The sequence below is a fragment of the Carettochelys insculpta genome, chromosome 4 (assembly GCF_033958435.1).
Source record: "Carettochelys insculpta isolate YL-2023 chromosome 4, ASM3395843v1, whole genome shotgun sequence".
Lineage (NCBI taxonomy): Eukaryota > Metazoa > Chordata > Testudines > Carettochelyidae > Carettochelys > Carettochelys insculpta.
The window spans coordinates 69,939,303-69,965,308 of NC_134140.1; the positions used below are offsets into that span (position 1 = coordinate 69,939,303).

At 41.4% G+C, this 26,006-nt stretch overlaps 1 protein-coding gene across 2 annotated transcripts in view; it reads left to right on the top strand.

Moving 5' to 3' along the window:
- The first annotated feature begins 19,677 nt into the window (after positions 1 to 19,677).
- Positions 19,678 to 26,006, top strand: part of SH3RF1 (SH3 domain containing ring finger 1) — a 166,108-nt gene continuing 159,779 nt past the window's right edge. For both annotated transcript variants that reach the window (XM_074991869.1, XM_074991870.1), the window contains exons 1-2: positions 19,678 to 19,791; positions 22,246 to 22,732. In XM_074991869.1, coding sequence (XP_074847970.1) covers positions 22,346 to 22,732 — 387 coding nt within the window. In that variant the 5' untranslated portion in view covers positions 19,678 to 19,791; positions 22,246 to 22,345. The remainder of the gene's footprint in view (positions 19,792 to 22,245; positions 22,733 to 26,006) is intronic.

A 26,006-nucleotide genomic window follows, 5' to 3' on the forward strand; every position in this document is an offset into this window, starting at 1 on the left:
TTTCATAACTTTTATGGTAAGAAGTCAATTGACAAAAACAAAATCCACACATCGTTTGCAGTGTTGTTGACAAGATTTGTACTATTGTGGATAACACCATTTGCTAATAATTTGTGTTTTAGCTTGTCATGCCCCTTTCTGCTGACTCTCTCCCTACACTACATGACTGTTTTATGTTTGCTCTATACACATATTCTCAAGCTGCCTTTTTTCTAAAATTTACAAATGTGTGACATGTGATGGGAATTTGTGATCATAGTCAACCTTCTAGCAAGAATGTTTTCCATGTTAAAAAGCTTCCACAGAAACTTCAACTGGAGTTTGAGCTGTTAAAGTTCCTGTCACCATGCTCAGATTACACCCTGTACCCTTGATTAGTTTTGTAATTAAAGTATTTATCATACTTGCTCAAATTAAGCCTACAACATACTGTACTTTGGTACACTTCATTGTCATTTTTTTTTTTTTTTTTTTTTTTTTTTTTTAAGATATAGTTAATTAAGGCTGTAATACCAAAGGGAACACATTTTGGAGTGGTCAAAGAAACATGTAATTCAAACTGACAATATTAAACAACATGCATTTACAGGAAACCCTCTACATATGTGGCTTCAAGTTGGGCATAACTTGCTTTAATGTGAGTTAAGCACAACTTGTTCACTGCTCTGCAGTCCCTTCTCCCAGCTGTGCTGCTTGAGGGTGGCAGGAGGAAGGCTTTTAGCTCTCTTCGTTGCCTGCAGCTGGACAGCTAGGTGAGCTAAAAGCCTTACCCCTACTATCCCCCAGCCTTGTGGCTGTCAGGCTGACAGCTGCACAGCTAGGGGGAAGGCAGGGAGAAGCAGCCAGGAAACTGGCCAGCCCTGCTGGGCTGGTCAGTTGCCTGGTCCCACAAGCAGAAGGGAGCTGAGAACCAGGCTGTCACTTGGTTCCCATCTCCCCCTGCCCCCTGACTTGTGCAAAAATTTGTTACAGGGGGTTGTAGGAACATAAACCAAGTGTAACTTGAGGGTTCACTGTGCAAACATGGAACGCTTATCTTATTGGTAGACATTTTAACTTCTCTTATACCATCTGGATGCCAGTAAACACAATGCTATATTTGATGCAGTTATCTCAAACTGGCCAACTCTGAGAAAGGGAAAGCATATATACCTAGAATGCTGGGCTGCCCCGCACTTCAAGGAACTATGGCGTGTTGCCTGATGATTATGAAAATATGTATGAATAAGAAAGGAGAAAAGTAGAGGGGAAATATTACTTCTCTAAACTGTACAAATCATTGAAGCAGAACCTAAATGTTCATACAGGCATGCGGAGGATGGAGGGATAAGACCACTTACTTCAGCAATTATGATTGTCATGATTTCTAAGAATCAAAAAACATACCTAGTAAATGAAATGGACTTACAAAATCACTGTTTGATCAACTAGATTATTTAATTGTAGGTGATTTGTTTCTTAACACATTATCTTAAATCATATTTTACGACGATGTTAAACAAGATAATCATTTTTACTTTCAGATCCTGCTCCTGTCCCAGTCATGATGGAATTTGATTTTTTTTTTTTTTTTATAAAAAGGATGCTATTGAAACACTGGGACTAGTATAGATAGTTGCTTCAGGCTTCCTTCATAAAAGCTCTGTGGTTAGCAGACAATTAGTGTCAGAGGTCAAGTGTAACACAGAAGAATGGTCTTCATTTGAGGGAGTTATATTCCCCAAGCAGAAGGGTCTACAGTATTTAGTGGCACAAAGCATCCTATTTAGCTGTTTCCAAGATACTTCTAAACACACTCATTTCACTCACCAAATAATGTGCCTCTAAGGCATTTTAAATGAATCCATCTATTAAATAGATGCCATTTCCTGTTAAACTGGCTATGCCCCAAAGACTGGGGTCCAGGTTAAAGGCCAGTTACTTATTTCCAGTATGTTCTTAGAAGTAGCATAGTTGATCATTCATAGGAATAAAATGCTAACAACAACTAATACTTATTTGTCTCTGTTAAACAGCGAGGTCACAGAAAAGGAAGTTAAAATATTGATAGTGAACTGTTTCACGGTGTTAACACTCCTGCAGGAGTTTTCATTGGTGCCATGCAACATCAATAGCCATAGTTCCCATGGAATCATTGGATACAGACCATTCCTGTGTTATCAGGTACAACCTTATACAATTCTGAACCACGTCATAGGTCAGGAGACTGAGAGGAGGTAGTGACTTACCAGCCGTCCTGTTTGTCTCCTTACACTCCCCGTTATTGTACTGAAATGTGGCAGTTTACAACTCCAGTGCTACTATGGTGTGAAGTATCAGAGGGGTAGCCGAGTTAGTCTGGATCTGTAACAGCAACGAAGGGTCCTGTGGCACCTTATAGACTAACAGAAAAGTTTTGAGCTTGAGCTTTTGTGAGCACAGACTCACTTCATCAGATACCAGCATCAGACTCACTTCATCAGATACCAGCATAAGTTCAGTTTATGATATTTCACTGCCGTCACCTGTGTTGGCAATGTCTGTGTAGTGAAGAGGAAAATAAAAAAAAAATGTCCTAGACTTTTCTATCCTCTTTCTTCTAACTTTGAGAATACAGTTGGGGTCCCTGTATTATTTTCAGGGTTTCAGATGAACCGTGGGCTAAGAACTAAAGGGAAAGTTAAGATGCATTTTGCATCAAGAAGAATAAGCACCTAGGGTACCACCCATGTATGCAACAAGAGCAAGCAAGTTAACATTTGTTTAACAATGTCATGATGTCCAGAATAGATCACAGCTGAGATAATCTCAGGTCAAACTGTCAGAAACAAAGTAGATGCTCTGTCTGGAAGTAAATTATAAATTAGATTTAACCAAACCAGTAACACTTATGTACTACTTCATCACTGCTGTAGCTTGCCATGGAGGCACAAGTCCCCAGACAGTCTAGCCTGTATTACTTGTGGCAAGGTGTCCCCTCTGCCTTGGCTCAGGCCCTTTGCCTCCTCCCCTAACAGATCTATTGGCCTGGCTTGGGGAGGAGAGCTCACTGCTCCTCTCTCCCCAGCCCTGCTGTCGGCAGTTTCCTCCCCCGACGTGCTCTTGCTAGTTTTCACTTCTCTCACACTCCTCTACCTCCTGTCCCCTGACTTCTCCTCGTGCTCTGTTTGCTTCCCTGCTTTTAAGCCTCCTGACAGTTAGCTCAGCTGGACCTTGCTAAGTGATTCCCTGTACCATGCCCTGTTGTCTCTACCTGGGAGCTTAACTAACTCCTTCAGTCTTTTCCCTAGCCCAGGCTCGATGTTGGGCTGCTTTCCACTCAGGGTCTGCTGCCTTGACCCTTGTTACATAAAATTCAGACAAACTGGATTTGATGATGAAATTAAACAAGAAATCATCACACGTGGTTACTGGTGGCCCTAAAGGTACAAGGACAAGATATATTTGAGATCCTCCCAAAGACAACATGAAGCCAATTCTTTAGTAAACTAAATATTTATTGGTGGGGAAAAAAAAAGAAATCAAAGTTATTGATAGGTAAAAGCAGGTAAAGTACATTACAGGCGAAATTAAGTTTGCAAGTCCAGTATGATAGCAGAGGCATAATAATTTGCTGGTTTCCAATAATCTTTCAGCGTTACCTAGAATTCCCCTTTCAGAATTCATTGGTCCAGCAGCGTAGGATCATTCTGTTGAATAAGGTGCTGACAAGTATCCTGACCCAGGTAGGTGCTTCCTTTAATGACAAAGTTAGAAACTGGAAACTGGGACTGTGAACAACATTGAATAGCACAATGGCTCTTAATTTGAAGTCAACAACTTTCTTCATTTGTATTTTGAAGGCTCTGATCTTGCATAGGTAAACGTAATTTAAACACAATGTGATAGCCAGAAACAATTGCTTAGTTTCCATGCAGTTTTACATGTTAAGTACCTTCACATCTAAACACTGACACAAATCTCAATTTAAATCGACTTACATTCAGTGGGGTTCTCAAACTTCATTGTACTTCATGTTTTCCTTCTGACAGCAAAAATTACTACGTGACCCACAGGTGCAGGGGCCAGAGCCCGAGCCCTACAGGGTGAGCGGGGAAGTGCAGCAGAAGCGCAAAGGTGTCAGCTACGTGTGTGTGGGGCGGGCGAGGATCCTGTAACCTGAGCCCCACCACCCTGGACTAAAGCCTTTGGACTTCCTCCCTGTGGGGCTCAGGCTTCAGCCTAGACTACAGCAAGTTTAACACCAGCCTCAGCAATCCCAATAAAATGTGATCCTGACCCACAATTTGAGAACCGCTGAAGCACAGTAAAGCAATCACAGGAAACAAACTGGCAAAGACAATAACACCATTTCACTGGCTTTCATGCATTTAAAGCAAATGTAATTAATGGACTACTCCAAGTAAACGTCAAGTGATAACATTCCACTTTGTTCTCTTCTAGCATGTTGGCTTGAAAACATTTTGATCTTTTATCACTTGTTTGATACACATATATAGGTGAATTGCCTTGTTGCTCTGATTTGAGCTGATCTGTCTGTTATACAGCTGATAGCCTATTTAGACAGCATTATGAGTATCTGCAACCTTCTTTACACTAAATCTGAAAATAGTTCAGTTTTTGGGTAATGGTCATTTCTTGCTCTAACACTTGCTCATTGTTACGGTAGATTGGACTGCTAAATCAAGCTCATTGCCCTGTTTACCCACATTTATAATGGTATAATATCTGTTTTGATTATGGAATTTAGACCCCTAAGTACCAAAATCCCTGTTGAAAATGAGATTGTTTTCTCAATCAGTTGGATGTTGTGATGTTAAACACAACTACTAAATAGCTTTAAAGGCTGTGTCAGTTTCCCATCTACAAAATGGGGGTGATAATATTCTCAACTACATATGCAGTGTATTTCTATATTCTGTCAACTGTGATGCACTTAGATATGGTAACATAAATACCTTAAGATAAGATATATGGAGGTTTGTTATTTTTCCTCTCATTCTTATAAGGAATGAGATGTTGTAACCATGTGCTCCTAATGTAAACCAAATGACACATCCTTTTCTGAATTAATTTCAAAATTATACTCCTACTACTTATGTCTCTAGATATGCTGCATCCTATCTTTTTTTGGTTTATATTCAGCTACTGAAAGGGATATATAACGAGACAAAGTATATCATACTGCTTCTATATAAATCTTCAGTGCACCCACTTGTACTACTCCATGCACATCTGTTTGCTCCATCTCTAAAAGGGCATATTGGAATTGAAAAAGGTAGACAAAAAGGCAACAAAAATAGTAAAGGGTATTGAACAACTTCCATAAGAAGAGATTACAAATGCTGGGACTCTTCAGCATAGAAGATGTATGACTAAGAAGTCTATAAAATTTTGACTAGTTTGGAAATGGTGAATAAGAAAATGCTATTTGCTCCTTCATGTAATATAGGAATTAATCACATGAATAGACAGCAAGTTTAAAACAAAAGAAAATATTTTTTCGCACAATGCAGAACTAACCTTGGAATTCTTTGCCATTGTGAAGGCCACAACTATGTAATAAGACTGAAAATGAACTAGATAAGTTAATGGGGGATAGGTCAATCAGTGGGCTATTAACTAGGATGGCCAGGGATGCAACACTGTGCTCTGAGTGTCCCAAGCCGCCTTCAGAATCTAGGAGTAGACAACAAGGGATGAATCACTTGATTGCCTGTTTATGTTCATTCCCTCTGAAGCATCCAAAATTGGCAGAAGGCTGGATTCTGGGGTAGATGGGCCTTTATTCTGAGCCAGTATGGCCATTCTTCTGTTCCCCTTAGGGTTTGCTTACATCTCTATCACCTCCCTGCCACTCTCCAGCCATTACTTGGCTTGCAGATCACATTTTGGAACCATCATAATCCCAAACGACTGTAAATATATGGTGGTGTCTGAAGTTGGTGACCAAAGAAAGTAGATTAGCCATTGCCCATACTACTGTGCTTGGAACTTTGTAATATCAGCTTCATTAATTTCTTTATCCAGCCATTGGATGGCAACGTAAACTTTGAAAGTGTACAGGAGGAACACCGTAACAAGAACAATACATTCCTCTTTGTAAACTTTTTTGGGCAGGGATTCCACAGAGGTGTTTAGTTTTATCTATGATCAGTTCCATCCATTCCATGACACTGAATATCAGTGTTAAATACTAACATGCTACAGTTGTGTTATCCTACTGTGATAATTTTATATGCATAGTTATGTTGTAATTTTGGAAGTGATATAAACTGTTTCAGGATACATGCACATCTCTGACTTAAATGGGGAACCAATTAACCCATATCTGCCTTCTGAAGTTTTTCTTGCACTTTCCTTTCAAGTGTCTCATGCTAGCCACTACTGGATATGAAATACGTGACTGGATGCACCTGGGATCTGATCCTATGTGGCAATACCTCTGTTGATGTAGTTTTATGCATTTTATCACAGTGTCGTATTCTAAAGACACTACATACATCTAATACACTCACTTTGCCCACTAACAAAAGGAGTCACCTTTTGAGAGTAATGCTGCAACTATAACTGCACCAACAGTACAAACACTCAGCTATTTTAAGGAAAGCATAATACATGACCAAGACAAAGGGATTTAGTCAGATTCCATGTGATTGCCCAGATTTTAAATTCCTGGGACACCACGTCAAACACCACCCATATCCTTGAAAAAGTATTATGGAATATTTAATTTCACCCCAAATATTTAAGGCATCATACATATCATGAAAAAATATGACCTCCTTAGTGGAACAGTTCTCCACAACATCATGGTTGATCTCCCTGGCCTCCATCATTCCTTTCCTGGTCCTGTGCTCAACTTAAAAGTTACATATCTTCATATTTCATCTTCCAATGACACACAGTTTCTCCATTTTGTTGTGGGTGAGCATAATTTCTAATTTATGGCGCTACCCTTTCGTCTTTCATCAGTCTAGCATGTATTCAACAAAATGTATGGCTCCAGTGGCAGTCTACCTGGGACGTTTGACAATTGGCTCATCAAGGATAAATTGTGGGGTCAAGTTCAGAAGTACCTTTATCTCATGCATTGTGCTTGTCACGACTTTATTAGAGGGGTAGCTGTGTTAATCTGTATCTGCAAAAACAATGAGCAGTCCTGTAGCACCTTCTAGAGTAACATTTGAGAGCATAAGCTTTTGTGGGCAAAGACCCCAGGCGCTAAGTACAATGTCACAACTTTGGCATGTTAGTAAATGAAAAGAAACCAGTGCAATGGTTGGAGTTCATAGAGGTGGTCCCCTACTCCACACAGACTAGAGCTTTCCTTCCAGAGGCCTACTTCCAAGTCAGTTTTGATCTTCTACATAAGGGGCCACCTGCTCACTACCACCCACTCTTTCCTGAGGTTGTTAGACCACACGGCAGCTTGTGTTTACATGGTCTGTCATAGCTGCCTCCATCTCCAGCTGCTGCAAGCATGGCCGTCCTGCACCACCAACAGGCATGTTCTAGACCTGGTAGGAAGACCACATCTGGATGTGGATGGTTGAACCCCCAAATTGGTGTTGGAGGGATTCCATTCATGGCCCTGTTGCCATTGCTGATGCTGGTTTCTGATGCCTTGGGCTAGGGAACTCGTGGCGGAGCTCAGCACGCAAGAGTACTGGGCATGGGACCATCACTCCCTCCACATGAATGTCAGGAAGCTCAAAGTGGTTTGTTTGGCCTGCCAAGCTTCTTGGTCCCACTTGAAGGACAAGGTGGTACAAACCCTAATGGACAACATCACTGCAATATTTTACATAAACAAGCAAGGCAAAGCCATTTCCTTTGCCAGGAAGTTTTGCATCTCTGGGAATTCTGTGTGCAACATGACATTCATGTTGTAGCTGCTCACCTACTGGGGACCAGGAATGTACTAGCAGATCACCTCAGCAGGATCTCTTCATCTTACCATGAATGGTGACTCTGTCCTGATATGGTCAGCATGGTCTTCCAAAGGTAGGGAATTCCCCAGGTGGATTTCTTTGTGACTCGTCAGAACAGGGAATGCCACGGCAGACCTGTAGACGGAGCTCTGATGTATACCTTCCCACCAGTGCTGATAATTCACAGTGTCCTCATAAAGATCAAATGGGACAGGGTGAAGATAATCATAATTGCCCCACCTTGGTTTCATCAGTACTGATTCAGCACACTGTTGGATCTCTGTGTTGGCCTCACTGCAGCTGCCTCTCACCAGATCTGCTGTCTCTAAACCATGGCAGTCTTCTGCACCTGAATGTGATGACATTGCCACTGGTGGCTTGGCTCCCACATGGTTATGCAGAAAGGCAGGTGTTGTTGCACAGCAGGAAGTCCTCTACCAGGGCAACCTAGCTGGCCAAATGGAAATGGTTCACATGCTGGGCCTTGAACCAAGTTATTAGGCCTGAGCAGACCTTGTTGCTAAAGGTTGGACTACCTTTTACAACTTTGATCAGTTAAGGTTCATTTGACTGCTTTATCAGCCCTTCGTTTCCCAGTCCATGACAAGTCAATGTTCACTCATGACATAATGACCCATTTTTTGAAGGGTCTGGAATGATGCTATCTCCATGTCTGGGACCACACCCCTCCTTGGAACCTGAATCTGGTACTGGCATACCGCACGGTGGCCCCATTTCAGTGCTTGGTGCTATTTCTGATGGCAGTAACATCTGCATGTAGGGAGTCTAAGATTAGGGTGCTTACCTTGGATCTGCCATCTATGGTGCTTTTCAGGGATGAAGTCCAGCTGTGGCCATGCTTGCCTTTCCTGCCCAAGGCTATTTAAATGCTGCTTCTTCCCAAAGCCTCATAATTCTGATGAGGAGTGTAATTTGCGCTCCCTGGATGTCAGGAGAGCACTTGCCTTTCATATTAAAAGAACAAAGCCATTCCATAAACTGACACAGCTGTTGGTTTGTTTGTGACAGATGGAATGAAAGGTCATTTGGTGTCCACAAGGAGAATTTCAGCACAGATTATTTCCTGCATCCGTTTTTGCTACGAACCAGTGAAAGTGCTTCCTCTGGCAATTTTAACTACACATCTGAATAGGATTCAGACCTCTTCAGCAGTCTTCCTGGCACAAATGTCTATTCAGGATATCTGCAGGACTGCTACCTAGTCATCAGTTCACATGGTCACTTCTCACTGTGAGCTTATCCAGCAAGCCCAAGAGGATGCTGGCTTTGGCAGAACAGTGTTGCAGGCTGCATGACCATGAACTCTAAGCTCATCTCTAGACTCCTGTAAGTCACCTAAGATAGAATTGACATGAGCAAGCACATGAAGAAAAAACTGTTGCTCTTTGAGCTGTGTTGCTGATGTCGATTCCATTACCCACTCCCCTGTCCCTCTGTCCGAGCTGCTGACAAGAAGGACCTGAGAGGACTTAGGGCCAGCAGTGCCTAATATACCAATGCAGGAGTGTGGAACTCCACTGAGTGCTACCACCCATCCGACGGCTAACACTGAGGCAAAAATCTCCAAATGCGCATACATGCACCTAGAATGGAATGGACATGAACAATGAATCTTGAAGAACAACAGTTAAAAACCACTGTATGGAATGGATATAATAAATAGCATCCTTGGAAACACAAGTTCCATGTAAAAGGCAATGATTGAAATGTGAGAGCAGAGGAGGCTCACACAAGTTGTGGGGCCTTATAAAAACTGGCTGGATACTCTTTTAATGTCCATCATACTAATTTGCCTGCTGCTAACAGGCAGATTTTCATTTGTAATTCAGAGTAGCTACTGGCTACTTACATTCACGAACTCTGCTTTATAGCTATATTTGGGCCATAGCAACTACTGCTAAAGATGTCAAATACACTAAAAGCCAACATATGCTTTGTTTGTATTACTTTATTGCAGCATACTTGCTTAATTAGTATATTTTCTTTCTAAGATTTTGAATTCTGTAAATATTCAGTTGTTGTTGAAAGCTATTAACGATTTCTTGAAAAGAAAGGAGGAGGGGGAGGGACTCTGCTCGCAAAAAGAATTATGTATTCTGATGATTCCAAAATAATTGACCACTGGTCTGCTTTTTTAGTCTTAACAACCTGACTGCTCTAGCTAGAGAGAGGAAACTGAAGCAAAATTCAGACTAGAAATAAAGTATATGTTTTAAATTATGAATATTTAACATTGGGACAATTTTTACCAAGGTTCCTGGTGGATTCTCCATTACTGATGTTTTTTTTTAATTAATTGATGGACTTCTTTTCTAAAATATAAGTCTAGGAATTATTTTGGCCTGTGTTACACAGGGAGTCAGACTGAATGATGACAGTGGTCCCTTGTAGGGATGTGAAATCCTGTTTAATGAGTTAACTGGTTATACGTTAAGCTTAAGTGGTTAAAAATTTAACAGGGATTTGCCTCGGAGGCCACTCGAGACCATTCCCACTCTAGCTGAGCCAGGACTCCCTCCTAGCTGTGGACCAAGTTGTTCAGGCTGGGTTGGAGTGCCTGTGCCCGGGGTGCTCCTGAGCCTGGCCTGCTGCAGATATGGGTGCTCCAGCTGGGCTGGAGTGCCTCCCAGCCATGATGGGCAACCCAGGCTGGAGCAACCCTCTGCCTATGGAAGGCAAGGTCTGCTCCAGCCCCACTGGTTAACTGTAAGCAGTAACCCTCATCTGCGTAGGGTGAGGGTAACCAGTTAACCAGTTACATGTTAACAGCTGTAGTCCATTCTGGTCTTAGAATCTATAAATCTACAAAATCAACAGGTGAAAAGAGATTTTCTTGAAATTAGAACTTCTCAGTAAAATATGTTGTTTGGATTTATGCTGAACAGAAATTTTCTGCCTTATCATTTGGAAGAAACTTCATAATTAGTGGCTTCCAAATACCTGCACATTAGTAAAGCATGTACACTCAGACACCCATGAGGTGTTAGTAACCACAAACATGAATTTGCAAAATATTTCGACATCAGTGGTGTGATTCCTAGCCTTGAAAGGTTTGTTGTTGGTTTTTTTTTTTTTCAAATTAAATCTTTTTGTCAAGCTTAGTAATATCCTGCTTGACACCCAGCCATATAGGAGTGTTCTGAATGAGGTAATTTCTACTGTGGCTAGATTTCGCCATGATCCCTGATGGTAACAAGTACCTGCACATTTCTGTCCAGGTGGCTACACAGTCTGAGTGCTTGAGATGATGATCATGATGGCAATATGACACAATACAGGTCCACAAGGTGTGCAGTCATTTTTGTATGGATAAGTGGCTTCTGGCAAACTTGACTTCTGTCAGGCTGTTAATTAATCCACTGTTGAATGGTAGGGAAAGCCCTGTTTCTACCATTAACACTGATACTAATCCACATTGGCAGTGCACTAGTGGAGAAACAGCACAGTGGAGAACCACTCAGTAGACAGCTTTACTCAAAGGAAGTATAAATTCCATAAAAATTTGACTAACTGTGCCCCATTAGGGTAATGTGTGTGTATTGTAGGTCAAACAGCAATTCGTGTGTTAGCAGTGTAGTATAACCAAGTCCTTAATGTATTTTTCTTTATTAAAAAAAAAGGCAGGGGGTCATTGCGGGAGTTTATTCTAACTTTCAATTGTTTGCAAATATATTCCGGCTGAGGCAGTTAAACACCAGGGGGAAAAAATCCCAGCAAAGTTACATCGGTCATCACTGATGTGATTTACAAATGGTGATTTTTCACACTGATTGTGACCTGAAATATGCAAAAAATCTTTCTGTGGTCCTTCATTTTAATAGAGAGTATTGTCTTTTATATTCTGACCAATTCTGAGATTTTCAGATAAAATTTAGAAGACTGTTCACATGGTTAGGACAGATCACTGGAATGCAGGAAATCTCATTTCTACAAACTTCTGGTGTGGTTGCTGCGAAATCTCCTACTGCCTGATATATGTTATAATATTAAATCAATCCCACTGATGTCAATGGAACCCTCAGGAGTTCACCATCTTTGAGTATGACTATTAAATTCTGATTGCCTCTCTGACCCATGTATAAAATGAGGGGAATGCTCAGTGTGTTGTTAGAAAGCTATACATAAGCTATGCTATGTTGTTAGGAAACTGTGTAAAGTGCTCTCTATGCTTTGGGTGAAAAACATTGCAGAAGTGCAAATTCCTTTTTTTTTTTTTTTTGTAAGAAGAATGTGGGATTTCAAATGTATTACGAAAATGTTTGATCCTCAAATTTTTTGTGGGAGACTAGATTTTCTAATGAACACACATTCTGTGACTCATGCATTGTTACTAACTGGGCATAGATTAGTCAACCAGGGGAAAAAAAAAAGGAACATTACATGAAACAGCAGGGAGGCCAACTCTCCATCTCTCAATCCTTTACTGTGTCACTTTCACATTCCCTTGCGCTCCCCTTTCTAATGCAAGCTAGGGGAACAGTGACTGGCTCAGCAGTAGTCGGCTGAAGAAAAACATTAAAAGCATCTTATGGGGAGTCTAGGGTTTCAACCCCTCTCCTTTCCTGCTCAAGAAAAACATCAGTGACCTCTTAACATGTCCCATGAGAGGCACATTTTGCACTTTTAAATATTATTAAATTGACGTGAACATTTGCCAAATAAATACAGAAAACTATATTAAAATAGTATTGTTTCTGTCTTGAGCACACAAAAATAATGAAAAGGTTGAGTTAAGACTCCCACAGCACCCCTAATATGCTAAATCCCTTCTAGATAGTCATTGCAGCAGCACAGATGGATCTGTGTCAGAGGATTTCTAATACATGTCTTCAGAACACTTCATAGTTCAGTGAAAACATTTTGGAAATGGAAAAATGGAAGTACCAGAAGTAAGTTATGTCCTGTCCCTTTATTATTGTCCCAGAAGACCTGATGTTTGGCTTACAACTACCTTGTTCAATGTTATGTAATGCTTATGGTCAAAACAAGAGTCTGCCAGTTCAGATCTCTTGTGAAAATAAGAAATTAACATACTAAAAAGAAATTATAATCTGGAAGTTGGCTCTCATTTTGTCATTTTATTGCTGAGATGGCTCATTACTTGAGTGAGTTTTTAAGTTAACACAGTATTCTACTACTATTTGCCAACACCTGCCATAGTTTTTTAACTGTATTTTGCTACTTATTTGGAGCACCTTGCAGTACTGAAGGATTCGCTTATTACTTTCAATGTTTTGGAAGTTCACATGGCTTTTTCCATGCTCTGGGGACCCTTATCTAATTTAATTATCACAGTAACTATCTTAATAGATTCCTCAACCTGGTTCAACAGTACATTAAATATACAAATATGTCCCAACAGACATAATAAGAAAATAAAATAAAGCTCCCTCCATGGGAGGCATAATGATGTGAGTTACATGCATTTTTTCCCTGACTCCAGGGTTCCTTTGAAATCTCGACACTGAATTTCCTAGCTTCTTTGACATTCGGTCATTATTTCATTAATAAACCATTTAAACAAATGTAAAGGTAATAGAAAAAATAATGAGTTAACAAGAAAGGAATAAATCACATTTGGGGATAAATATTTGATATACTGTTTTTTAAAAGCAGAATTAGTCTCATAGGCTGAGTCACTACCAGGCCTACTTATTTGTATTCTCTATCCCTTTCCACTAGCATAGATTTCTTTAAATGTCTTCAGGGCACAGACTGTCAGCCAATACATCCAAATAGTTTTCTTTTGTGTTATGCAATGAGGCCTCATAAGGAAGGAGGGCTTACTCACTGAAGTAAATGTCATTGTTTTGAGGTGTTTCTGCCTATAGGTGCTCCACTTGAGACGTGTGAACCTTTGGTCAGAAATTTTTGGCAGCAGAATTTCATTTGCCTGAGGCATATACCCTAGATATCCTCACACCCTACGAGGAAGGGCCAAATGTCAGAAAAGCCCTTTTGACAGAACTGTGGGCAAAAGATATGCATAACAAGGCGCGCAATTTGTGTATCTTTTGCTGACCGTTCCCCACAGCCTCAGTGTCCCTAATGTACTGACTCTTTAAGCCAAGGTAATTGCCACTAAAAAGGCCATTTTCATGAAAAGGTTTAAAGGGATACAAACTGCTAGTGCTCAAAGGGAGGCTTAATCAGAAAATTAAAAACTAAGTTCAAATCCTAAGTGCTGGTGGGTTCTCTGACATTCAGGAAGAGGTTCAATCACCATTTGATGTATCTGGAGGCTGTAGGACGAGCAAATACCAAAAGCAAATTCTTTCTACAGGAGAATGAATGCTGTGAAGGCCACTAAGTGGACTTAAGTGGAGGTCAAGGAGAGATGACCTTGGTTCACAGTGAAAAGATATTCAGAATAGGGGTTCTCAACAAGGGGTATGCATACCCCTGGGGGTATATAAAGGTCTTCCAGAAAGTACATCAACTCATCTAGATGTTTGCCTAGTTTTGCAACACACTACAGAAAAAGCGTTATCAAAGTTTGTACAAACTAACATGTCATACAGGGAATGACTTTGTTATATTGATCTTTATACCAGTCACTGAAATGTAAATTACATTCCAATCAATGTATTTCATCATTGTATGGTAACATGAGAAAGTTAACAATTTTTCATGAATAGCGCACTGTGACATTTGTTTTATTTTTGTCTGATTTTGTAAGCAAGCAATTTTTAAGTGAGGAGAAACTTGGAAATACAGAAGACAAAGCAGACTCTTTGAAGGGGTTCAGTAGTCTGGAAAGGTTGAGGATGACTGTTCTACAATTTTCGTGATAGGAGTATTGAAAGGAAATAGGCAATGGTGACTAAACCAGTAGTAAAATCTTTTCCATTGCTGAAAGTAAGTTTTTTCCTGGTGAATTTCCTTCAATGAGATTTCTTGAATTCTCTGGAACAGGTGAGTCTGAGACTGTGACTCATAGTGTGTTCAGCTTGGGGTGACAAAACTTCCTCGATTACTGAATGAAGAAACTCGGGTTCATCAGGAGGTTGATGGCTGGCTGAGAGAAAACGTAAAGAAGGTAAGCAATTTACACTTGTTTTAGTCATATTGATGTGATTTGAGACTACCAAGGCTTTGTCCTATCTAATTTTGTTTAGAACCATCAGGATTAGCAGAGCTGGAGGGAAGGCATCTAGAAGACTTCTTAAAAGATAAAAATGAGTCATTCCTCTGGGAATGATGACCAGGACATCCCCTTTACAAGAACTTTGCACATTTCCAGTTGATAGCACTGGTGAGAAGGTGTATAGTTTGGAAACACCAGGTAAGTAATACTTGCCTGAGAACAGATCTGTCAAATAGCTACTTGTGATCTTGAGTGAAGTGACTGCTTAGGTTATCAGCTATAGTATGTAGGAGGTCAGGCAAATATAAGGATTCAGTGGGATGTGCACCAGTTCCATACCCTAATTGCATTTGAGCAGGGGAAGGGGATCTCACTTAGCCTTGTTGATTTATGCAGTACATACTGGTCCTGTTTTTTCATTATGTAGCTGGGTTGACTTTCCATCACGTGAGAGAATGTGATGGCAAGCATATCTCATGGCTTCTGAGCTCCAGAATATTGATATATAGAACGCAGTCCTGGGGAACTATCTATTCTGCATAGATAGCATTCTCCTGTTAATGCCCCATTGTGGGAGAGTTGCATGTGAAATGGGACTGTTGAAGGGAATTCCTGAGCACAATGTGTCTGGATTCTTCCACCAGCTAAGGAAGACTAGTAAGTGGTTGGGAGCAGAAAGTAATTTGTTCAGTCTATCTTTGTTGGGGGTATAAACCGTGCAGAGCCAGGCTGGGAAGCAGTATAAAAGTGGGCAGGTCATGTTATGAAGGATGGTGTGGTCACATGCATGAGCAGCTGCTCACACCATCTGGCAGCGACCTGTGAGTTCTCTTAGACTTGTAATTAACTATATTAGATTGAGAAATCTGTCCTCTCATTAGGCAGGCTCTGGATGTTATAGCACAGAGTGGCCCCTATAAACTCTAACCAAAGCAGAGATAAGAAAGAGGAGTTTGCAGTACTGAACTGAAGGCTGAGCCTGTTGAAAGACATTTGCTTTACTGTCATTTTAACTTTGATGTTGGAATGCCAGTTGGCAAAAAGCCAGTTGGTGAGAATGAAAATGATTGGTAAAACAGTATGGCAACTACTGTGAGAATTTGTGAAACATTGTAGGGGTTTTAAAAGGAAAAAAAGCAGGATTTGATGCTCACAGTGGTTCTGACCTATGGCAAGGTCTCAGCATAGTCTCCCAGACTTCGTCTACACTACAAGATAAATTTCATTTTATAATGCTGGGTTTTATAAATTCAAATTTGACTATCCTCACCTCCCCACAAAGTCCCAACAGTTGAGTTAATGCTGCCAAACTACATCACCAAACATTGACTGTTGCAGCAGTGCATTGTGGGAACCTACCCACAGTTCTCTCAGCCCCATAGCATACTGGGGTTTTTTGTTGGTGGTGCAATATGAGAAAATATGCCCCACAAGTGGTTGTGGGTATGTGATGTCATCTTCCCACATTGCATTACCCTCATTCCCCTCCCTTGGAAAGCAAACAGCCATTTTTGCAGAAGGAGACTTCCCATTGGTGACAGTCAGCCCCCACAATCTTTGCTGCAGGCAGGAGACTTCTCCCCAGGCAACAGCAAGCCCTCTCAGTCTTTGCTGAGGGGAAAGAAATTCCCACCCACCCCCTCTCCAGCAACAGCCAGCCTCCAAAATGTTAAATTCACAGGCTTCCTGTTACCTTACTTCCTGCGCATCTGGAGAGAATCAGAGACAGCCAGTCAGAATGAAAAACTGGGGGACATTGTGGGATGCAAGTGGGACTCCTCTGGAGGCCAGTAAAACTGGTTTAAATGGAAGCTGTTTCCACACTACCATTAATCCGAACACTTACATTCGAACTTCCTGTTAAGAACATAGAACATAAGAATGGCCATACTGGGTCAGACCAAAGGTCCATCCAGCTCAGTATCCCGTCTGCCGACAGTGGCCAATGCCAGGTGCCCCAAAGAAGAACAAAAGACAATGATCAAGTGATTTATCTCCTGCCATCCATCTCCTGCCCCTGTACTGAAGGCTAGGGCACCATACTTTACCTCTGGCTAATAGCCATTTATGGACCTAACCTGCAAAAATTTATCGAGCTCTTTTTTAAACCCTAATAGTGTCTTGGAGTTCCACAGGTTGAACCTACTACCCATCAATTTCATTTGGTGTCCCCTAGTTCTTGTTATAAATTCAATTTTGAGTGTCCTCACTTCCCACAAAGTTGAGTTAGTGCTAGCGTGGCCAAACATTGATGTTGCAGCACTCCACACCCCCACCACTGGCAGCACTCACTGGGCTGCCTGGTTCTCAGGTCCTTGCAGCCTGGGGGAGCCAAGTGCTGTACTGGTCAGTTTCCCAGCTCCATGAGTGGCAGCAAGCTGGGAGCCAGGTGCAGCAGTACCAGTCAGCCTCTGGAGGCTAATGAATTTGATACATGGCGCTTCCACACTAGCCTTCATTTGAATTTGATGCTATACTTACCTGGTTCTGATTATATCGATTTACCTGTGCTCCCTAAATTGAGCTAATGGCATTTACAGTGAAGACAGTCACTTGGTACAATTGAGCTAACTGCTTTACATTTGAATTTCTCTTGTAGTATAGAAGTAGCCTGATTTACCAGGCTAAATACTCCAATTGATACAAGCAAGTCTGAATTGTGCAATTTGTCCAGTAGAGGGCAGTGGTACACATACTAGCCAGTTCCTTAGCTACGTTTGTTTTTGAAAATTCTCTGGCGTAACTCCGCTCGTGAATTATTTTATTTTCTGTATTGCAGCTATTCTGTGTGAGGTTCTTTATAGTTTATTGATACATATAGATATTAGATAATTTTAGCTACTTTACTTAGAATGTGTCTGGAGCAACATTCCTCCTTTCTGTTTCTCTGAACTTTCGCCTCACTTTACTAGTATGCTTTCCTGAACATCAGTGTCCTAACTGCAAAAACACACGTTCCAGAAAACTGTGTTTACAAAACTACTGCTGTGTTGCCTACAAATTATTAAATCCTAAGAAAACTCAGGAAGATAATATTGTTCAATACTGTAGTTTGGAGAGGATCTTTTATGAAAGTCATGGCTGATAAAGAAATCTGATTGAGGTGTATATTTGATTATAGCAGCTCTTATATGAGATTTTATTTTAGTCTATTGGTGATCCTTCTCTTTTGTTGTGGTGGGACAGGAGAAGAAACGATGTCAAGATAGAATATTGCTAAATATGTTGTGTTTATTCTAGTCTTCTATATTTATTATTTTTATGACAGATGTGCTTTGAAGCCCTAGTTATATGCCACCCCTACCCTTTGAGCTAAAAGTTTAACACAGCAAAAACTGAGTAGGTGTTTTTCAATGAATTTGTATAGATGTATATGGCATTCAGCATTTATAATAAAATTAGGGATGTGTATTATGTGTAGTTACAATAACAATGATTACTGTAATATTTACAATTCCTGTTGTTTGAATATTGGGTAACTATTATTGCATACACAGCAAGTTTAAAAAAAAATCCAAAGAGTTGTGGGATGTGATGGGAGAGGGACACGGACACCAACACAACTGATTTGCAAAGACATTTAAATAATGTTAGGGTTACACTACAAGCCAATAAAAACCAGCAAAAAATGTAGCTATATCCACAAACCTAGGCCCACTGAGTTCCTCTTTGGCAGATGGAGTTCTTATTGCACAACAGCAGTCAAAGTAATTTTAAAATTAGTAATCTTCTTAATATTACAATATTTATGTTCTTGTCTTGGTTTTAAAAATCAGTGTTTCTCTGACTTCTGTTTTTATACCAGCGTCAAACTTTCGTTTCCTATCAGTATTTAATTGTTTCGTAATATTTTACCAGCAAACTTCAAAGCAGTAACGAGGAGCTAGCACCAGTCTCTAAAACAAGCTCCTATCAACTTTCCCTCTAGTACTCACCTTACTTAACTGAACTAGGTCTGACCTCCACCCCTAAAGCTCCTCCCTAATACATTTGTTTATCTCTGAGGTGCTACACGACTGCCTGTTACGCGCATCGCTCCTTTCCGAGGTAACACCCGGCCCTCCCCTTCCTTGCAGCCCCAGTCCTCCCACTTCCAGGTATAATAGCTTGACCCGACGCAGGAGGGCTGCAGGCAGCGGTGCACGGTGCTAGGGCGGGGTGGTGCTGCTCCCCCTACTGCCGGCTTGATTCGCCACTAGGATGTCGTGCGGTGCGTCCCTTCGCTATTGGCAGGGTCTGTGCGGGGCGGGGGCGGGGGGCGAAGGGGTTAATTCCCACCCGCCTCTCGTCTCGCGCTTTGCTCCCCTGCCCACCGGGTTCAGCAGCTTTCCTGCCGGCGCCGCCCGCCCGCGGACCCTGCCTCTCCCGGGCCGCGGCGGGAGCGTTACCTGCGGGCCCGGGGCGCTCGCTGCTCAGGCGCCGCGCGGCGGCTGCTTTCCCCAGGCGACCCCTGGCGTGGCGGGAGCGCGGCGGCGCGAGGGGCTGTAGGGCCGGGGCTGGTACCTCCCCCCGCGCCTGGGGTGCCAGGCGGAGTCGGCTCCGCCAGCTCGCCGGGTGGGGCGGGGCGGGCTCCACCTCAGGGTCCGCCCCCTCCTGCCCGGCTCCCGGCTCCCGCGGCCGGGCGTTGCGGTGCCGCCCCCCGCGTCAGCCCCGTGCGGGGAGGGGGAGGCTCCTCGGTGCAGCGTCGGGGCAGAGACAGGCGGGCAGAGCGCGGCGGCGGCGGCGGCTCCTCTCGGGAACAAAGAGGGGAGGGAGCGCGGCCGCGCGATGGTGAGTGACGGCGCCTCTGTCCCGCTGGCCGCGGCGGCAGGGTCCGGAGCGCAGCGGCCCTCCCCGGGCCAGCCCGGCCGCGCTCTCCGCAGGGCCCCCGGGAGGGGGGAACGGGCCCTGCAGAGCCCCCAGGGGGTGCGACAGCCTCTTCCTCTGGGACTGCGGCCCCGCGCCCCTCACTTCCTCCTCGCGCCGGGCTGCGGTGCCGCCCCCGCTCGCGTCCGTGCTACCCCCACCCTAGACCAGGGTGCGGTGCTCCCCCCTCCCAGTCCGTGCCGCCTCTTCCCCACACCGGGCTGCGGTGCCCCCTCCCATTGCTACGCCCACCCCAGACCAGGGTGCGGTGCTGCACCCCCGTGGTTTGTGCCCCCGTCTCCCCAGGTCCTCCACCCCTTCCATAGACCAGGGTGCAGTACTGCTCCCGCAGTCCGTGCCACCCCATCCCCAGACTGGGGTGTAGTGCTTCCTCTCCAGCTCTGTGCTGCTCCTTGCACAGACCAGTGTGTGGTGCTGTCCACTCCCTTCCCAGGTCCATGCCACCTTCCTTCCAAGGTACCCCCCCGAACTGTCACCCTTTTCTCATATGGGGGTGTGCTGCTGACCCCCGCCCCCCAGGCCATGTTACCTTCTCTTCAGACAGGAATATCCTGCTTTCCTTTAGAGATAAGTTGCCTCCCTCCAACACTGTCACACAATGTCCCAGAGAGTGGTATGGTGTCATGTGTGCACCCCCATACAGGGATACAACATCACTCCCCTAGAAAGATGGTATCAGTCCTTTATGGACAGGAATACATTGCTGACCCCTGCAACAGGCAAAAGGCAGTGTCCAGCTCCCATTCAGAGGTAGAGATATTGCCCCCTACCAAGTGTCTTCCATCCCCAGCAAAAAAGGTCACTTGCCAAGAGTATTTCCTGCTACCTGCACCCTGTGTGTTACCTATTCCCCCATTGTTTGGTGCCGCTAGCCTCCTAAATGTGGAACAGGTAGACAGGCATGAATATGTACCAAATATATATATATATAGTGCTCATAACATGTAAACATGTGTAATAACGTATATTTTATCTCTGGAAATATTTAAGTGACTAAAATTTTTATAATGAAATCCAGAGAATAAGATTATGAATGTTGTATGTGGAACTGAATGTCATATGTCATACACACGCTGTATATGAAAAGTGAATATTCTCCAGACTTGAAATGAATTTTGAACATAATTTTAACTCTGTTTCTGAGACACATTGCGTGTCTGTTTTTTGTGTCTTTCTTTCTCACTCTAGCCTCTCAGTGAACTCTAGAGAAGCCCCAAGTACAAAATGAAAACTTATATTATATGTCTAATAGTGTTATACCAACCAGCTGTGTTTCTTAGTTTCAGTACTGGAAGCTTTCTTTGACCAGCTGGCCACTCAGAACATGTGTGTGTGGGAGGTGTGAGGCTGAAAGTGTGTAAATCTTTATGTATACATATTATATGTGTATGTAGTGGTGAAGGATAGTGAGTTAAGTGATTTTCTTGTTGAGTGTTCTTGGTGTGACTTCCAAGCAGCCTACTGGTGGCATGCTGCCTTTGGTTCTGTAAGTAGAACATGAAAGCATTGTATCCATTTTCAGTATTCCAGCACTCAACTCATCATCAGATTATTTCAGTAATAGTTTTGTGGAACTTCTGGGATTTAAAATCAGCCTTATAATCTAGCATCTTGTCAGCTTCTTCAGTGAATTTAAAAGGTTGTGAGTTAGTGTCTGTTTTCAAGACTGAAATGGCAAACACACACACACCCCTTCTCAGAAACTTCACAAATTAGATTTTTGTTACCTCATTCTAGATTTACAGTTGGATCTGACAACTATTCTCTGAAAGTGGACCTGAAGAACAGCTTCCACTGTCGGGGTCTTATTTTTTATTTTCATTCAGTTTAATCATGGAAAAGGCAGACCTGTATAATATTAAACACGTCGTAAGAAATGTGAATTTGTCTATTGCGTCTTCCACACTCGTTTCTTAAAGCGTCCTACCAGGACAAACTTTTTAAACTCTGAAATGGTTTCAAGAAAACTGAAGATGGCTACAAATTAAAAACAGAGACAACTGCTGTTTTAAAAAAAATATAGTTGTTGTTATTGAGCATCATCTTAAAGCTACGTAGATCATTAATGCAGATAAGATTGCCAAAGCATTGACCAGAAATTATCCTGTTGTTATTGCCTTTATAAAAGTGTTGATATTTCCAGAAAACCTTTTAGTTATATATATTCAATTTATTATTAAACATTTATTGACAAATAATATCTATAGGCATTTATCTTGGATTAGATTGGAAATTATTTTTGATGTTTAATACAGGAACCTTGTCAGAGGACGTACTTTTGTGTGCTTAAAAGATCTAATTATTTTTTCCAGATTATTGATGGTTTGTTCTTTTTCTTTGTTTTCTAAACAATTTCAGAGCAAAGTCTGAAGAGGCATGGATGTAACCTGAGTCCCTTTAAGTACTCAGAACAGATATGAATTTTGCAAAAGTTTATTTTTTGGTAAATTAGATAAAAATGGATGAATCGGCTTTGTTGGATCTGTTGGAATGTCCTGTTTGCTTAGAACGTCTTGATGCTTCTGCAAAAGTCTTGCCTTGCCAACACACATTTTGCAAACGTTGTTTGCTAGGCATCGTGAGTTCTCGAAATGAGCTTCGTTGCCCAGAATGTAGGACCTTAGTTGACTGCAGTGTTGATGAACTTCCCAGTAATATTCTACTAGTTAGACTACTGGATGGCATCAAGCAAAGGCCCTGGAAACCTGGCACAGGCAGTGGAGCTAGTTGCACAAATGCATTAAGGGCCCAGAGCAGCAGCGTTGCTAGATGTGGTTCAAATGACCCACAGAGCTCTCAAGTTGGACAGCAGCAAAGAGTACAAGCTCGGAGTCCCCCTGTTAGGGTGAGTATCCAATTAAAAACTAGAATCCATACTTACAGCTAGTGGATTTGTTGTTATTGCAAGTGCATCTCTTTCTAGACTGTTTAAAAACAGCCAAATAATAACATTTGTTGCTTCCCAGGCGTGGAGGGAATGGACAATCAAATGTTTATTGTCTTTGAAAAATAGTATCCATTCGTTCCTGATTAGGATTGAAACAATTTTTTCTGTGTAACAAAAATTTTGAGCTGCTACTGTTAGTACATTTCTGGGGAAAACATCAATATTTACCACTTTCTTATACATTTGTCTTTCATCTTCATACATATATTGCTAGTTACTGACTGCTAGTGAAAATGTTTGTAGCCAAAGGGTAGGATGCATTTTTGGTTTAAAACTTTTAATTGTTGACTTTTAAAATAGTTGAGGGGGAAGAAAACCAACATGGGACCTCAACATTCCCATTGGTACAAAAGAGGAAGTTAGATGTGAATTGTACAATTGTGGTTGTATAATGAACAATTGTTCCATCTTTCTAAGAATATTTAAAGTTGTTTGCCATTTGTTAACTCTAGCATTAGAAATTGATTTTATTCTAGATTCTATGTTCTATTGATTTTTTTTTTTTTTCTTTTCCTGTAACAAGTACTGCAGTCTGATTTCCATGAATTTCACATAGTGGTTTTTACCTGATGTTAGTCAGTGGGTTTTGCCATGGACTTCAGTGGAGCTAGGATTTCACCTCTATTTAAGAAACCTAGGATTTGGTAGAAATTGATAATTTCCTCTCTGTTTTAAATGGTCAGATTTTCTAACTCTCTGTTCTATTTCTTAATGGGTTGGCTACTTCCTTTTGATTTTTTTTCTTATTTTTGCCTTTGGTTAGTACCATAAGGACCTTATTAATGCAACTTTTCTATTTAGTTTTTGATTTAGTAGATGGCTTAGTTAAATTTCACTTATTTGGTACTGTTGAATTATTGGCGAATACATGGAAAATTTTCTTGGGTTTTGTATTTAATATCTGTATATGGTATTGCTTGGACTTGTTTTATATGTATGAAATCTGTGCACTGAGAATTGAATGTATTGTCTTGTTCAGCTGCTTGTTTCTTCCTGATATTCATTCAACTTGTAAAATCTTACATGCTCTGTAATCAAAACTTTAGGAGCCTGGATTTATTGTGGTTTCTTCTAGAACCAGAAATTGAGATGATTTTATGAACTTGCAGACCCAGCTTTGTTTTATGAAACACGAAAGAGCATGTTAGCTTCTTTTAAAAGGTTTTGCCGCACATTTAGTGAAACCTGTACATGCAGAGCGTCTGAGTATAAATTGAAATTGGTCCTAGTGATATAAGTGTTTTAACTGTATAAAGAATGTATTGTGTTTTGAGAAATGATTTGATGAAGTTGGCGACAGGGATGAAAGTGGTAAATTTAGTGGGCTGATCTTTACCTCTTGCAGATCATCTACGTACTTATAGTAAGAGAGAGTAAGCCGTGCTAGTCTATACACTAGCAAAACAAAAAGCAGTCAAGTAGCACTTTAAAGACTAGCAAAATAGTTTATTAGGTGAGATTTCGTGGGACAGACCCACTTCTTCAGACCATAGCCAGACCAGAACAGACTCAATATTTAAGACACAGAGAACCAAAAACAGTAAGCAAGGAGGACAAATCAGAAAAAGATAACCAAGGTGAGCAAATCAGAGAGTGGAGGGGTGGGGGGGGGGGAAGATCAAGAATTAGATTGAGTCAAGTTGACTCAAGTCACTATAGGGGCTCGTCTGCATACTTGACTCAATCGAATTCTTGATCTTCCCCCCCCCCACCCCTCCACTCTCTGATTTGCTCACCTTGGTTATCTTTTTCTGATTTGTCCTCCTTGCTTACTGTTTTTGGTTCTCTGTGTCTTAAATATTGAGTCTGTTCTGGTCTGGCTATGGTCTGAAGAAGTGGGTCTGTCCCACGAAATCTCACCTAATAAACTATTTTGCTAGTCTTTAAAGTGCTACTTGACTGCTTTTTATCTACGTACTTAGTTTTCTTTGTGGCTGTGGAATCAATGACTTGCACTGCATAATTTAAATAATTACTGCCTACCTGAAATACTGGTATTTCTCAGATGACATCACATAGGTCAAACTGTGTTGAGAATATAAATTGTATGGATTCTTCTACCAGGATTTATGTTGTGACCTTCTGACAGTAATAAATATAGATATTGCTGGGGTAAAAAACCAAAAGGATACAGCAATTTTTACATATAAAAACTGAACTTTGTAAAGAAACAATAACAGTTACAAAAAGGCCTTTAATCTCTCTCAGAACCTCAAAACAATTGAGAACCCTCCAGGAACTACCAAAAAATCATAAGTTGCAAAAATACAAAATACCATTATAATTTCATTCCATATTATCCTTTATGCTTGTCGAAATCCATACATTTTAAAAAATAATTTTTATCAAATGAGAGATTTATATTTCATCAGTGTGCTGGGAGATTAAGTGCGCTTCATAACTTCTTAGAGGGTTATGGGGAAAATAATACTGAATATTTCCTTCTTTTGAATTCTTCTTTAGCTTTAAATGTACTACAGTATCCTTATGATGTGCAACATTTATGTTTCCACATGTTGTGCAGAGCAGAAAGTGATAACATATGTAATGTTGCATCACTTTATTAGTTATTTTATACCATCTGCCATTAGAATTGTGGCCATGTGGTTCCCTCATACAGTTAACTGACACTGAATGAACATTAACAGCAGGCTTGAATGTTTACAATATGGTGCACGCTTTTTTTTCCAGAGATCTAAGGGTTCCTGCTTGACATAATATAGACATTGCTGTTTTATCATCGGTGGGGAGGAGGGGAAGGTTTACCCACAACCATTCACCCATTCTAGCCCATCAGGACTTCCTTTGGTGGAGGAGAGGAACATGCAAATCAGGTGCTTGTTCTGAAAAGGAAGCAGCTATCTAATTTGTTTGTCCAAAGAAAAAAGAACAAAAGTAGAGTGAGAAAGTATAGAAAATCTATCAACAAAAAAACAGGAAATGGCAATTAGGTTGCTACAATGTTAAGCTGAGGGCAGCAGCTGTATCAGGAACTGTAAAATAAGGGTGGCTGTACTGCAAATGTATCAGAAGGCTTCTTTACTGGACAGTGCGGGGACAGAAGAGTCTTTCTAGACGACTGATAGAATTGGTAGATTTCTTGAATTTTGCTTAACGGGTTCTAGTAAATGAATGTTGCTGTCACATTAAGTGAAATGAATCTAGGTGAGGG